Here is a 14,019-nt window from a genome sequence, read left to right on the forward strand (position 1 = left end):
GGCGAAACGCTGTCGCTACTAAAAATACAAAAATTAGCTGGGCATCTTGGTGCATGCCTGTAATCACAATCAGAGCTACTTGGGAGGCTGAGGCACAAGAATCACTTGAACCTGGGAGGCGGAGGTTGCAGTAAGCTGAGATCGCGTCACTATACTGCAGCCTGGACAACAGAGAAACAGCCTTAAAAAAATAAAAAACTAAAAAAATCAATAAGAGAAAAGGTCCGTAGTTCTAGAAAGGACAATAATAGTCAGCAAGGAATATGAACAGAGATCGTATCACAGGAAGAAAATATAAATAGCTCTTAAACATAAGGAAAGAGGCTCCGCTTCACTCGGAATAAGAGAAAATGTAAACTGAGCCTTCATGAGCTCCACTGATTACCCATCCAGCTGGCAAAACTCCAGAATCTTACAACAGAACCGTCTGTCGGGGAGGCGGGCAGAGAAGCCGGTCCTCTGTCTGGCATGTGGTGGTATAATTGAAACAATTCATCTGGAAACAATCCCAGACGGATAACAATTTGGCAATATCTGTCAAAAACACTAAGATTGGCTAGCACTTCCGTTGACAAAATAAAACGTCTTAAAATTTGAAAACTGAAAACGCAAGGGCTGGGCGGAGCACGATGATTCATGCTTATCATCCCAGCACTTTGGGAGGCTGAGGTGGGAGGATCTCTTGAGGCCAGGAGTTTGAGACCAGCCTGGGCAACATGGTGAGACCCCCATGTCTACTTTAAAAAATGGTGGGCTTGGTGGTGTGCACCTGTAGTCCCAGCTGCTCAGGAGGTTAAGGCAGGAGGATCACTTGAACCCGGGAAGCGGAGGTTGCAGTGAGCAGGTATCGTGCCAATGCACCCCAGCCTGGGTGACAGAGCGAGACTCTGTCTCAAAAGAAAGATAAGAAATCTCTGTATAAAATGTGGTATAAATGATAAGAAATTGCCTGGGCATGGTGACTCATGCCCATAATCCCAGCACTTTAGGAGACCGAGGCAGGGGGATCACCTGAGGTCAGGAGTTCAAGACCAGTCTGGCCAACATGGTGAAACCCCGTCTCTACTAAAAATACAAAAAAATGAGCCGAATGTGGTGGCACAGGCCTGTAATCCCAGCTACTCGGGAAGCTGAGGCAGGAGAATCTCTTGAACCCAGGAAGTGGAGGTTGTTGTGAGCCGAGATCACGCCATTGCACTCCAGCCTGGGGAATAGAGTGAGACTCTATCTCAAAAAAAAAAAAAGAAAAGAAAAGAAAAGAAATCTTGTAACACAATGGTAAGTGTTCAGTACAGTCTCATGCTCTACAGGTTTGTAGCCTAGGAACAATAGGTTATACCGTATCGTCCAGGTGTGCAGTACACTGTGCCATCTAGGTTTGTTTAAATGTACTCTATGATGTTCACACAACTATGAAACCACCAACTATGCATGTCTCAGAACCGATTCCTTTTATTAAGCAACACACGACTGTATATGCAGCTAAATACTTTTCTAAGTTCTTTATAATAATTCACTTATCCCCCACAACGATGCCATAAATAGGGATTTAGCATCCTCATTGTATAGAAGAGAAACTAGGAAACAGAGAGGTTTGCTACCATGCCCAAGATCACACAGCAGAGGAGCTGGAAAATGATTCATGGATGAGGTTATTATTCTTTTTTAGGAGCTATAATTGGGCCAGGCATGGTGGCTCACACCTGTAACCCCAGCACTCTGGGAGGTCGAGGCGAGAGGATCACCTGAGGTCAGGAGTTTGAGACCAGCCTGGCCAACATGGTGAAACCCCGTCTCTATTAAAAATACAAAAATTAGCCGGGCATGATGGTGGGTGCCTGTAATTCCAGCTACTCGGGAGGCTGAGGCAAGAGAATCGCTTGAACCCGGGAGGCAGAGGTTGCAGTGAGCCGAGATCGCGCCATTGCACTCCAGCCTGGGCAACAAGAGCAAAACTCCATCTCAGAAATAATTAATTAATTAAAAGAAAACATTCTTCATGATGTGCTTATGTCACATTGCATGCCTGTATCAAAATAGCTCGTGTATCCCATAAATATATATCTACTATGTACCCACAAAAATTAAAAATGTTTTTAAAAATATTTAAATCTTAGTCAGGCACGGTAGCATGCTCCTGCCATCCCAGTTACTTGGGAGGCTGACGTAGGAGGATCACTTGGGCCTGGGAGATTTAGAATGTAGTGAGCCCTGATCGAACCATTGCACCACTGTGCTATACCCTGGGGGACAAAGCAAACAAAACCTCGTCTTAAAAAAAAAAAAAAAAAAAAAAAAAAAAAGGAAGCTGTAATTGTAGAATAGGGAAATTATTTTCCCCCACTTTTATTTTATTTTGTTTCATTTAATTTCATTTTTGACATGGAGTCTCGGTCTGTTGCCTGGGCTGGAGTACAGTGGTGTGATCTCGGCTCACTGCAACCTCCGCCTTCCAGGTTCGAGTGATTCTCCTGCCTCAGCCTCCATAGTTGCTGGGATTACAGGCGCACACCACCACACGAGCTAAGTTTGGTATTTTTAGTAGAGACAGGGTTTTGCCATGCTAGCCAGGCTGGTCTCGAACTCCTGACCTCAGGTGATCTGCCCGCTTCAGCCTCCCAAAGTGCTGGGATTACAGGCATGAGCCACCACACCCAGCCCCCAGCTTTATTTGATTTTTATTTTTCATTTTTATAGAGACGAGGTCACACTCTGTTGCCCAGGCTGGCCTCTAACTCCTAGACTCAAGCAATCCTCCCGCCTCGGCCTCCCAAAGTGCTGGGATTACAGGCCTGAACCACTGCACCCAGCCAGGCCCCTCCCTGGTTTAGACGAATGTCTAGCACAGAGCAAGCAAAATACAAGTCTTTCTTAAAATAAATGGAATACACAGTCATGTTATAAAGAATAATGATAATCTCTACAGACTGACTTGGAAACGACTGCCAAGGTGATTAGTGAGGAAAGCAGGCATAGAGCAGTGGGTGGCGTGTGTCATCTTTCCTGTTACTGGAGGATGGAGATAAGAACCCCTATTCTGGTCGGGTGCAGTGGCTCACGCCTGTAATCCCAGCACTTTGGAAGGCCGAGGTGGGAGGATTGCTTGAGGCCAGGAGTTCAAGACCAGCCTGGGCATCATAGCAAAACCCCATCTCTACAAAAAATAAAAAAATTTAGCCAGGTATTGCTGGCACACACTGACAGTCCCAGCTACTCGGGAGGCTGAGGCAGGAGGACTGCTTGAGCCCAGGAGTCTGAGGCTGCAGTGAGCTGTGATCGTACCACTGCACTCCAGCCTGAGTGACAGATCGAGACCCTATCTCAAAAAACAGACAGACAAACAAAAAAATCACCCAAGTATGCTGATGCACACCGGTAGTCCCAACTACTCGGGAGGCTGAGGCAGGAGGACTGCTTGAGCCCAGGAGTTTGAGGCTGGCTACAGTGAGCTGTGATTGTACCACTGCACTTCAGCCTGGGTGACAGATCGAGACCCTGTCTCAAAAAACAGGCAGACAAACAAAAACATCACCCAAGTATGCTGATGCACACCGGTAGTCCCAGCTACTTGGGAGGCTGAGGCAGGAAGGTTGCTGGAGCCCAGGAGTTGGAGGCTGCAGTGAGCTGTGATCATACCGCTGTACTCCAGCCTGGCCAACAGAGCAAAACTCTTATCTCTTAAGAAAAAAAAGAAAAAAGAAAAAAAAGCCGGGCGCGGTGGCTCACACCTGTAATCCTAGCACTTTGGTAGGCTGAGGCGGGCGGATCACGAGGTCAGGAGATCGAGACCATCCTGGCTAACACGGTGAAACCCCGTCTCTACTAAAAATACAAAAACAATTAGCCAGGCGAGGTGGTGGGCACCTGTAGTCCCAGCTACTTGGGAGGCTGAGGCAGGAGAATGGCGTGAACCCGGGAGGCGGAGCTTGCAGTGAGCTGAGATCGAGCCACTGCACTCCAGCCTGGGCCACAGAGTGAGACTCCATCTCAAAAAAAAAAAAAAAAAAAAAAGCAGATATGGTGTCTCACTATGTTACCAGGCTTTGAACTCCTGAACTCAAGCAGTTCACCCACCTCGGTCTCCCAAAGTGCTGGGATTACAGATATGAGCCACCACACCCAGGCAAAATCGGGTTTTGTTTTGTTTTGAGACAAAGTCTCTCTCTGTTGCCCAGGCTGGAATGCAGTGGTGCCATTGCAGCTCACTGCAGCCCAGGCTTAAGTGATCCTCCCCACTTAGCCTCTTGGGTAGCTGGGACCACAAGCGTGAGCCACCGCCCAGCCTTAAAAGGTGCCATTTTTATCTGTGTTTCACAGATGGAGAAACTGAAGCTCAGAGAGGTGAAACCAGGAAGCAGTGGTACCAGAATTTGAACCGAGGTGTGGCTCTCCTAAGCCACCACCCACCCCACTCCCCAGTCCACCCCCTAGTCTTAACTGTCCCACCCTCTCCCCACTATTCACTAATGCTGAGAACCTTAACATCATCTTGTCCCTGGCACCTGCCCACATCCTAGGTCTAACCAGCTCCCAGGTCCTGGTGGATCTTTTCAACAATCTGTTCTTTCCTCTCCAGTCTCTTGGCCTTCAGAAGTTCCATCTCTGCAGCCCAGATTTTGGACTTCAAGAGCACAGTGGTGGCTGGGCGTAGTGGCTCACCCCTGTAATCCCACCACTTTGGGAGGCCGAGGCCTATGAATCACTTGAGGTCAGGAGTTTGAGACCAGCCTGGCCAACATGCTGAAACCCTGTCTCTACTAAAAATACAGAAATTAGCCAGGCATGGTGGCGCACATCTGTAGCCCCAGCTACTCAGGAAGCTGAGACAGGAGAATCGCTTGAACCTGGGAGGTGAAGGCTGCAGTGAGCCAAGATCATGCCACTGCACTCCAGCCTGGGCAACAGAAATTAGCCAGGCGTGGTGGCGGTTGCCTGTAATCCCAGCTACTCAGGAGGCTGAGGCAGGAGAATTTCTTGAACCTGGGAGGTGAAGGCTACAGTGAGTTGGGACTGTGCCACTGCCCTCCAGCCTGGGAGACAGCAAGGCACTGTCTCATTTTTTAAAAAAATCATAATAGAGAGTTGGGTGTCTCGGTATAGCTGTGGCTTCTCATGATGGTATCATCCTCTCCCTGGGCCTCAGATCTCAAGGGGACCAACCGCTTGGAGATTCACTCCAATCTGACCTCCTTTACCATTCCCACCAGCTGGGCCAGTCACTGCCCTGAACATACAGGCATTGACCAGCTCCTACCTCAGGGCCTTTGCACTGGCAGTAACCACTGTCTGGGACACCATTTCCCCAGATCCACATGGTTCATTCCTTAATTTTCCCCAGGTTTCTGCTCCAATGTCACCTTACCACTAGCCCTCCTCATTCATCAAAGTGCCCCCTGCATACCCTGTTCCACTTTGTTTTCTCCAGAGCAGTACATACCACCTCCTGCACCTCCTGACGTCTTATACATTGTCTTATTTCCTCACTGTCAGCCTCCCCCACTAGAATGCAGGCTCCTCAACAACAGGGGTGTGTGCATGTGTGGGTGTGTGGGTGTGTGTGCTATTCACACTGTCCCCAGCACCAAGAACAGGGCCTGGCAGACTTTGTCACTGTTGGATGGATGGATGGATGGATGGATGGATGGATGGATGGATGGATGAACAGATAAATGGTTGGATGAATGAATGGATGGATGGGTAGATGGATGGATAGATGAGTAGATGGGTGGATGAGTGGATGGATGGATGGGGTGGGTGGGTGGGTGGATGGATGGATGGATGGATGGGGTAGGTGGGTGGGTGGATGGATGGATAGATGGATGAGTGGATGGATGGATGGGGTGGGTGGGTGGGTGGATGGATGGATAGATGGATGAGTGGATGGATGGATGGATGGATGAACAGATAAATGGTTAGATGAATGAATGGATGGATGGGTAGATGGATGGATAGATGAGTAGATGGGTGGATGAGTGGATGGATGGATGGATGGATGGGGTAGGTGGGTGGGTGGATGGATGGATAGATGGATGAGTGGATGGATGGATGGGGTGGGTGGGTGGGTGGATGGATGGATAGATGGATGAGTGGATGGATGGATGGGGTGGGTGGGTGGGTGGATGGATGGATAGATGGATGAGTGGATGGATGGATGGATGGATGGGGTGGGTGGGTGGGTGGATGGATGGATAGATGGATGAGTGGATGGATGGATGAGTACATGGAAGGATGGGTGGGTGGGCAGGTGGATGACAGATAGATGAATGAATGGGCCGGGTGCGGTGGCTCACACCTGTAATCCCAGCACTTTGGAAGGCTGAGACGAACGGATCACAAGGTCAGGAGTTCAAGACCAGCCTGGCCAATATGGTGAAACCTCATCTCTACTAAAAATACAAAATTAGCTGGGCATGGTGGCAGGTGCCTGTAGTCCCAGCTACTCAGGAGGCTGAGGCAGGAAAATTGCTTGAACCTGGGAGGCAGAGGTTGTAGTAAGCCGAGATCACGCCACTGCACTCCAGCCTGGGCAACAGAGCGAGACTCCGTAAAAATAAAAAATAAAAGATAGATTAGTGGATGGATGGATCCATGGATAGATGGGTGGGTGGATGGGTGGATGGATGGATAGATGGAGGGAAAAATAGATGGATGGATGGATAGATTGATAGATGGATAAATGAGTAGATGGATGATGGGTGGATGGATGAGTGGATGGACGGATGAGTGGGTGAATGGGTGGGTGGTTGGATGGATGGATGGATGAGTCGATGGATGAATGGATGAGTGGATGGATGGATGGATGGATGACTGGATGGATGGATGAATGGATGAGTGGATGGATGGATGGATGGATGACTGGATGGATGGATGGATGGATGGATGGATGGATGGATGGATGGATGGATAGATGAGTGGATGGATGAATGGGTGGGTGGATGAATGGATGGATGGGTGGGTGGGTGGGTGGGTGGATGGATGGATGGATGGATGGAGGGATGGATGGATGGATGAATAGATGGGTGGATGGATGAATGGATGAGCAGATGGATGAATTAGTGAATGAATGGATGGATGGATAGATGGATGGATGGATGGATGGATGGATGGATGGATGGATGGATGGATGGATAAATGGATGGATGGATGAGTAGATGGATGGATAATTGGAGGGATAGATGAGTGGATGAATGAGTGGGTGGGTGGGTGGATGGATGGATGGATATGTTCTTTCCACCCTCTTCCCAAGAAACAACTGAGAAAAAAGAGAGGGACTCTGAAGAGAAATGACAGAAACTGGGAAGAATTCTCATTCCAGCCTGCACACCTTTATTTATGCCATTTCCTCCACAGAAGTACCTTTCCTTTTTCCCTCCACCCTTTCACATCCCATGGGGCATTCACAGCTCCAGCTTCAATCTGTGGACAGTTAGGCACCCAGAAACCCAGAGAGGTTGTTCCTGTGGCAGCTTCCTCTGGGCTTCTTGTCAATACCTTTTACCTTCCCACATACATCCCCACTATATACCAGACACAGGGCCGAGCTTCAAAGGGCGACAAAATGAGTAGGGACAGGAATGTGCCCCCTCCCAGAGGGAAAGGGTCCAGGTACACCCCTGCCCAGCCTGGAGCCTGATACAGCTGGGCACAGGAAGCCAGAACAATGAGAAAAACTCCTATTTACTCTTCAAAATCCCAACGCGAATGTCCCCTCTTGCATAAAGCCTGAACCCACCTGGGTTCCCGCTCTTCCCTGTTACAGAGGATTAGAACTGTCTTTGGAGTGCAACTGCTCTCCCAGGGATTAGCATCATGCACCCTTGCCCTTCATCCAAAAACTGGCTTTAGCTAAGACACACACAGGAGTGGAAGTTCATCCTTAAGTCTATCCACTTTCCCATTAGCTGCTATTGAAGCATCACGGAGACCTTGACTCCCTGCCAGGTCTAACAGATGGGTCCTAACAGATCCCATGACTACTTCCTCATGCCCTAGAAACCAGAAGGAGATTGAGCAAATGTAGGCAAAGCAGGGATGGGCTGTGGCCAGAGAGAATGGATGCTTAGGTTGGTGGGGGGAGTGCCTTCTCCTTTCGGGAAGCCCTGTCACAGCTGAGGATGGTGTAATCCCCTGGCACTAAAGAAACAGAAGGGCCGGGCGCAGTGGCTCGTGCCTGTAATCCCAGCATTTCGAGAGGCCGAGGTGGACAGATCACCTGAGGTCAGGAGTTCGAGGCCAGCTTGGTCAACATGGCAAAATCCCATCTCTACTAAAAATACAAATAAATAAATAAATAAATAAATAAATAAATAAATAAATAGGCAAGCATGGTGGTGGGTGACTGTAGTCCCAGCTACTCAGGAGGCTGGGGCAGGAGAACTGCTTGAACTCAGGAGGCGGAGGTTGCAGTGAGCCCAGATCTCATCACTGCACTCCAGCCAGGGCAACGCAGCAAGATTCTGTCTCAAAATATAAGAATAAATTAAGAGTCTGTATATTTTCCTAATTACACTTGTATTCCTCCTTGGATCCTTCATGAGTAACATAGAGAGTCTATATTATATCGGCTGGGTGTGGTGGCTTACGCCTGTAATCCCAGCACTTTGGGAGGCTGAGGTGGGTGGATCACCTGAGGTCAGGAGTTCAAGACCAGCCTGGCCAACATGGTGAAACCCCATCTCTACTTAAAAAAAAAAAAATACAAAAATCTGCTGGGCATGTTGGCACACCCCCGTAATCCCAGTTACTCAAGAGGCTGAGGCAGGAGAATCACTTGAACCCAGGAGGTGGAGGTTGCAGTGAGCTGAGATTGCACCACCGCATTCCAGCCTGGGTGATAGAGCAAGACTCCGTCTCAAAAAATAAAACAACAACAACAACAACAACAAAAAACAGAAGGAGCGGCCAGGCATGGTGGCTCACACCTGTAATCCCAGCACTTTGGAAGGCCGAGGCAGGTGGATCATTTGAGGTCAGGAGTTCAAGACTAGCCTGGTCAACATGGTGAAACCCCGTCTCTACTAAAAATACAAAAATTAGCCAGGTGTGGTGGCGTGCACCTGTAATCCCAGCTACTCGGGAGGCTGAGGCAGGAGAATTGCTTGATCCTGAGAGGTTAAGGTTGCAGTGAGCTGAGATCGTGCCACTGCACTCCAGCCTGGGTGACAGAGTGAGACCCTGTCTTTAATTAATTAATTTAAAAATAACCACAGAAGGAGTAAAGGCCCATGGATCTCTTCCTCCAATGGCCCTACCCCTGAAAACCACCCCCCAGGAACCCCCATGGGCCCATCTCCATTAACTTATCCTTCCAGCTCCCAGCCTGAGGACCAGATGGGAGCTCTCCCCTCAGACCTCAGGGCAAGACTGTGTCCCCCAGGCCCCAGGAAAGGGCTGTATCTCCTTTCATCCCAGAGCAGATGGGACTCCACCAGCCCTGCCCCGTTCCCTGTTCCCCCCCAGCAGCCCTGGGGAACCAGACGAGATGCTACAGAAACATCACGCAGCCACATCGCACGCCCACCCAACCACATTCAAATAGGGATTTGAATATATTTCCTGAGCCAGGCTCATGCAGTCACAGTCAAATCTGCCACTACTCCTCCAGCCTGGGCCCCTGCAGAAATCCCTGCCCAGAAAATGCAGCTATTCCAGGCACCAAAACCTCAGGACCCACTCTCTAAGCCCAGGACTGGACCCTGCCTCACTGTCTCCCCTGAGATGGATACAGCGAGGAAGCTCAGATCCTTGGGGCCACAGCCCCCCACCTGCCCCATGCTGCCCCAGTCCCAGGCAGGAAGCCAAGGGGAAGGAAGATGTAAGGGGAAGGAAGGGGCCCAGGGCCCGGGAGGAGGAGACACATGTCGGGGAAGATGTTGGCGGAGGCTCCTCCCCCACATCCAGACTCTGGGGGTCAAAGGAGTCCAAAGCCCCAGGTAACCCAGTGGCCACCCTGGGGGTTCTGAGGCGCTCCCTGGGGACCTCTGGTTGGTCCTATTTGGGAGCATGAACCGCAGTAGAGGCAGCCTGGGGCTTGAGAGAGTTAACCCCTAGTTTGCCAGTTCTCAGCCTAGATGCGGGCCAACCCAGGGCCCGTGAACCCACACAAGGGTCCTGTTAAGCTTGGGGAGGCCACCCCAGAATCTCAGATTGTGACCACCCCCTGGCCCAGCCTTGGACCTGTAAGCATATCCCCCCTCCTTTGCAGGCCCAGAGGTGGAGCACGTCAACCCCTCCACTGTCAGCCCCGGGGAGGACCCCCTTCTCCAACCCTCAGCACACCTGCCCGCGGAGGGCTCACCTGGGACATCTGGGGGCGCAGGTTGACCTCACGCAGGTTGATGGCATGGGGTAGCAGGTTGTTAAGCAGCTGACACAGAAGGACACCATCCCGGAGGGCCTGGGCCAGTTCACACACCTGAGCCCCATCCCAGGTCACGCGGTGGCTGGGCGGCAGCACTCGGCACTGGATGAGCCAGTGGGTGCACTGGCGCCACAGCTCCATGGCTGCTGCCTGCTCAGAGCCGGTCGTGCACCCTCGCGGCCTCCACCACCCACCCGCCCGCACGCCCGCCCTGCTGGCCTGTGGAGCGACAGCTTGTGCTACCACTTCCTCTTCTCTGCCTGTAACTGTTGCCCTGAGAGGGGGTGGAGGAGGAGGAGCCATGGGGCGGGGGGAGCTGGGGGAGCACCTGCGACCCAGCCCCACCCCACCCCTTCCATGCAGAATCTGACATCTCTTTCTTCCGCCCACTCGACACAGGCCTGGGCACGGGGAGTTGGGGGGCTGGGGGAGCCAGGCCAGCTAGACTATGAGACGGGCGCGCTTCCTCCATATGCAGACAGCGGCAGTGACACTCTGAAATACACCCAGAATTCACCCACTTCTCACCCCCTCCTCGGTCTGGTCCAGCCTCATCATCATTCAGCTGGTCTCCTGACTCCAGCCCCTGTCCCCCACAGTCTGTCCTCCCTGCAGCCACCACAAGAGGTTGCCTGTGAGCATCTGAGTCAGGGTACACCCCTCTTCTGCCCACAACCCTCTATGGCTCCCACTTTCCTCCAGGGACAAGCCCAAGTCCTCCCCAAGGCCCACAAAACCCTGCTTGAATTGCCCAGTTCCGTCCCCGCCCTCCCCACTCCCTCTTTCCCCCTCTTCACTGTGCTTCAGCCACATGGGCCTCTTCACTCTTCCTCCAACGTGCCAGGAACATATGGCCCTGCCCCAGGGCCTTTGCATGGGCTGTGTCCTCCACCTTAAGCAACTTCACGGCTAGCTCCCTCACCCCTACAGGTCTTTGCTCAAATGCTACCTTCTCATGAGGTCTTCCTAAACCCCTTGATTTCAAATCACAGCCTTTTCCACATTCCATCAGCCCTACCCACTTCCCTAGGTTAAGCCTGATCTTCATCCAACAAACCTGATTTTTTTATAGTTATTTCTTCTTTTTTTCCTTCCTTCCTTTCTCTCCCTTCCTTCCTTCCTTTCTCTCTCTCTCTCTTCCTTTCTCTCTTCCTTTCTTTTCTTTCTTTCTTTCTTTCTTTCTTTCTTTCTTTCTTTCTTTCTTTCTTTCTTTCTTTCTTTCTTTTCTTTCTTTCTTTCTTTTCTTTTCTTTTCTTTTTCTTTTTTTCCTTTTGAGACTGAGTTTCACTCTCATTGCCCAGGCTGGAGTGCAGTGGCACGATCTCAGCTCACCACAACCTCCGTCTCCTGGGCTCAAGCGATTCTCCTGTCTCAGCTTCCCAAGTAGCTGAGATTACAGGCGTGCGTCACCACACCCAGCTAATTCTGTATTTTTAGTAGAGACGGGGTTTCTCCATGTTGGTCAGGCTGGTCTCGAACTCCTGACCTCAGGTGATCCACCTGCCTCAGCCTCCCAAAGTGCTGGGATTACAGGCGTGAGCCACTGTGCCCTGTCTGTCTTTCTCTTTCTTTCTTTCTTTCTTTCTTTTTCTTTCTTTCTTTTTCTTTCTTTCTGTCTTTTTCTTTCTTTCTCTGTTTCTCTCTCCCTCTCTTTCTCTCTCTCTCTCCTTCCTTCCTTCCTTCCTTCCTTTCTCTCTCTCTCTCTTTCTTTCTTTCTTTCTCTTTTTTGACAGGGTCTCATTCTGTCACCCAAGATGGAGTGCAATGGCATGATCTCAGCTCACCGTAAGCTCCGCCTCCCAGGTTCTCCCCCACCTCAGCCTCCCAGGCAGCTGGGATTACTGGCACCTACCACCATGCCCAGGTAATTTTTGTATTTTCACAGACAGGGTTTCAGCATGTTGGCCAGGCTGGTCTCAAACTCCTGACCTCAAGTAATCTGCCCGCCTTGGCCTTCCAAAGTGCTGTGATTATGGGCTTGAGTCACTGTGCCCAGCCTCTTTCTTCTGTCACCCAGGCTGGAGTTCAGTGGCATGATCATAGCTTACTGCAGCCTCAAGCTCTTGGGCTCAAGTGATCCTCCCGCCTCAGACCCCCAAGTAGCTGGAACTACAGGCTCGTGCCACTGTGCCTGGCTAATTTTAAACTTTTTTTGCAGAGAGGGGCTCTTACTATGTTGCCCAAGCTTGTCTTGAACTCCTGGCCTCAAGCAATCCTCCCATCTCAGCTTCCCAAAGCACTGGGATTACAGATGTGGGCCATGACGCCCGGTCATCCTTGTTTCTTTATTGTCTATTCAGGAATTTGTGTCTCTTTGGTTCACTACTGACCCCTCTCTTATGCAGCACCCGGCACATATGCCTGCCTCGTAAATACGTGTTGAATGAATAACTGAAAGCTCTATTGACTGCACCTGACATTTATCCCAAACCCATCCCTTTATCATCATGTCCATGGCCACCACCCAAATCCAAGCTACCAACATCCCTCTCCTTATAGACTGCAATAGTGTCTTTTTTTTTTTTTTTTTTTTTTTTTGTCTTGCTCTATTGACCAGGCTGGAGTGCAGTGGTACATCTCAGCTCATGGCAACCTCTGCCTCCCGGGTTCAAGTGATTCTCCTGAGCCTCCCCAGTAGCTGAGATTACAGGCGCACGCCACCACACCCAGCTAATTTTGTATTTTTAGTAGAGACAGGATTTTACCATGTTGGTCAGGCTGGTCTCAAACTCCTGACCTCAGGTGATCTGCCCACCTAGGCCTCCCAAAGTACTGGGCCCTCTTTTTAAATTATTATAACCACGAGGAGGCGCTAGACCCCTTCCCTGGACAGGCCCATAGCCTCTGACTATACCAATACTAGACCGATGGGGGATAAGGAGGAAACGTTCTTCCGCTCTTGAGCTTGGAGTCTCTTCCACATTGGCCAGGGCCAGTGGGGGGAGCCCAGTCTGGAAATTCCCTGCTTTGCAACCCTACAGGCATCAAAACTTTTCATCCCCAAGCATCCTTGGCCCTCTAGGCCTCAATTTCCTCATCTGCAAAATGGTGGGTGAGTAACTTTCACTGCAAAGCAGCATCCTGGAGAAAGTAGGCATGCGAAGATTGAAAGGGAGGCAAACAGGATGAAACTCCGGAGCTCCGGGTTTGATTCTCGCCTCTACCACTTACAAGCCAGGTTAACTTGGGCAAATGGTTTAGCTGCCTTGTGCCTCAGTGTCTCCATCTGGAAAATGGAAGTGATAAAAATACTACCTATCACCCTTACAGGGTGGTCTGTTTGAAAAGTAAAATGGAGGCCTCACACCTGTAACCCCAGCACTTTGGGAGGCCGAGGCAAGTGAATCACATGAGGTCAAGAGTTTGAGACCGCTCTGGCCAACATGGTGAAACCCCGTCTCTACTAAAAATACAAAAATTAGCCTGTAATCCCAGCTACTCGGGAGGCTGCAGCAGGAGAATTGCTTGAACCCGGGAGGTGGAGGTTGCAGTGAGCTGAGATTGCTACCACTGCACTCCAGTCTGGGCAACGAGAGTGAAACTCCGTCTCAAAAAGAAAAAAAAAAAAAAAAAGCAAGTTGACAGAACAGCCCTGGTATACAGTAAATGCTCAATAAATATTAGCTGCTGCTATGGCTTTTCAGACTGTGGTTACTGGC

General features: G+C 50.4%; 1 protein-coding gene across 1 annotated transcript in view; it reads right to left on the reverse strand.

The window, feature by feature from the left end:
- VAV1 (vav guanine nucleotide exchange factor 1) overlaps window positions 1-10,602 on the reverse strand; it is an 80,464-nt gene extending 69,862 nt beyond the window's left edge. Inside the window, exon 1 of the mRNA XM_037994640.2 lies at window positions 10,298-10,602. Within this exon, the coding sequence (XP_037850568.2) occupies window positions 10,298-10,501 (204 nt within the window). The 5' untranslated portion in view covers window positions 10,502-10,602. The remainder of the gene's footprint in view (window positions 1-10,297) is intronic.
- Window positions 10,603-14,019: the final 3,417 nt, after the last annotated feature.

The sequence above is a fragment of the Chlorocebus sabaeus genome, chromosome 6 (genome assembly GCF_047675955.1).
Source record: "Chlorocebus sabaeus isolate Y175 chromosome 6, mChlSab1.0.hap1, whole genome shotgun sequence".
Classification (NCBI taxonomy): Eukaryota; Metazoa; Chordata; class Mammalia; order Primates; family Cercopithecidae; genus Chlorocebus; species Chlorocebus sabaeus.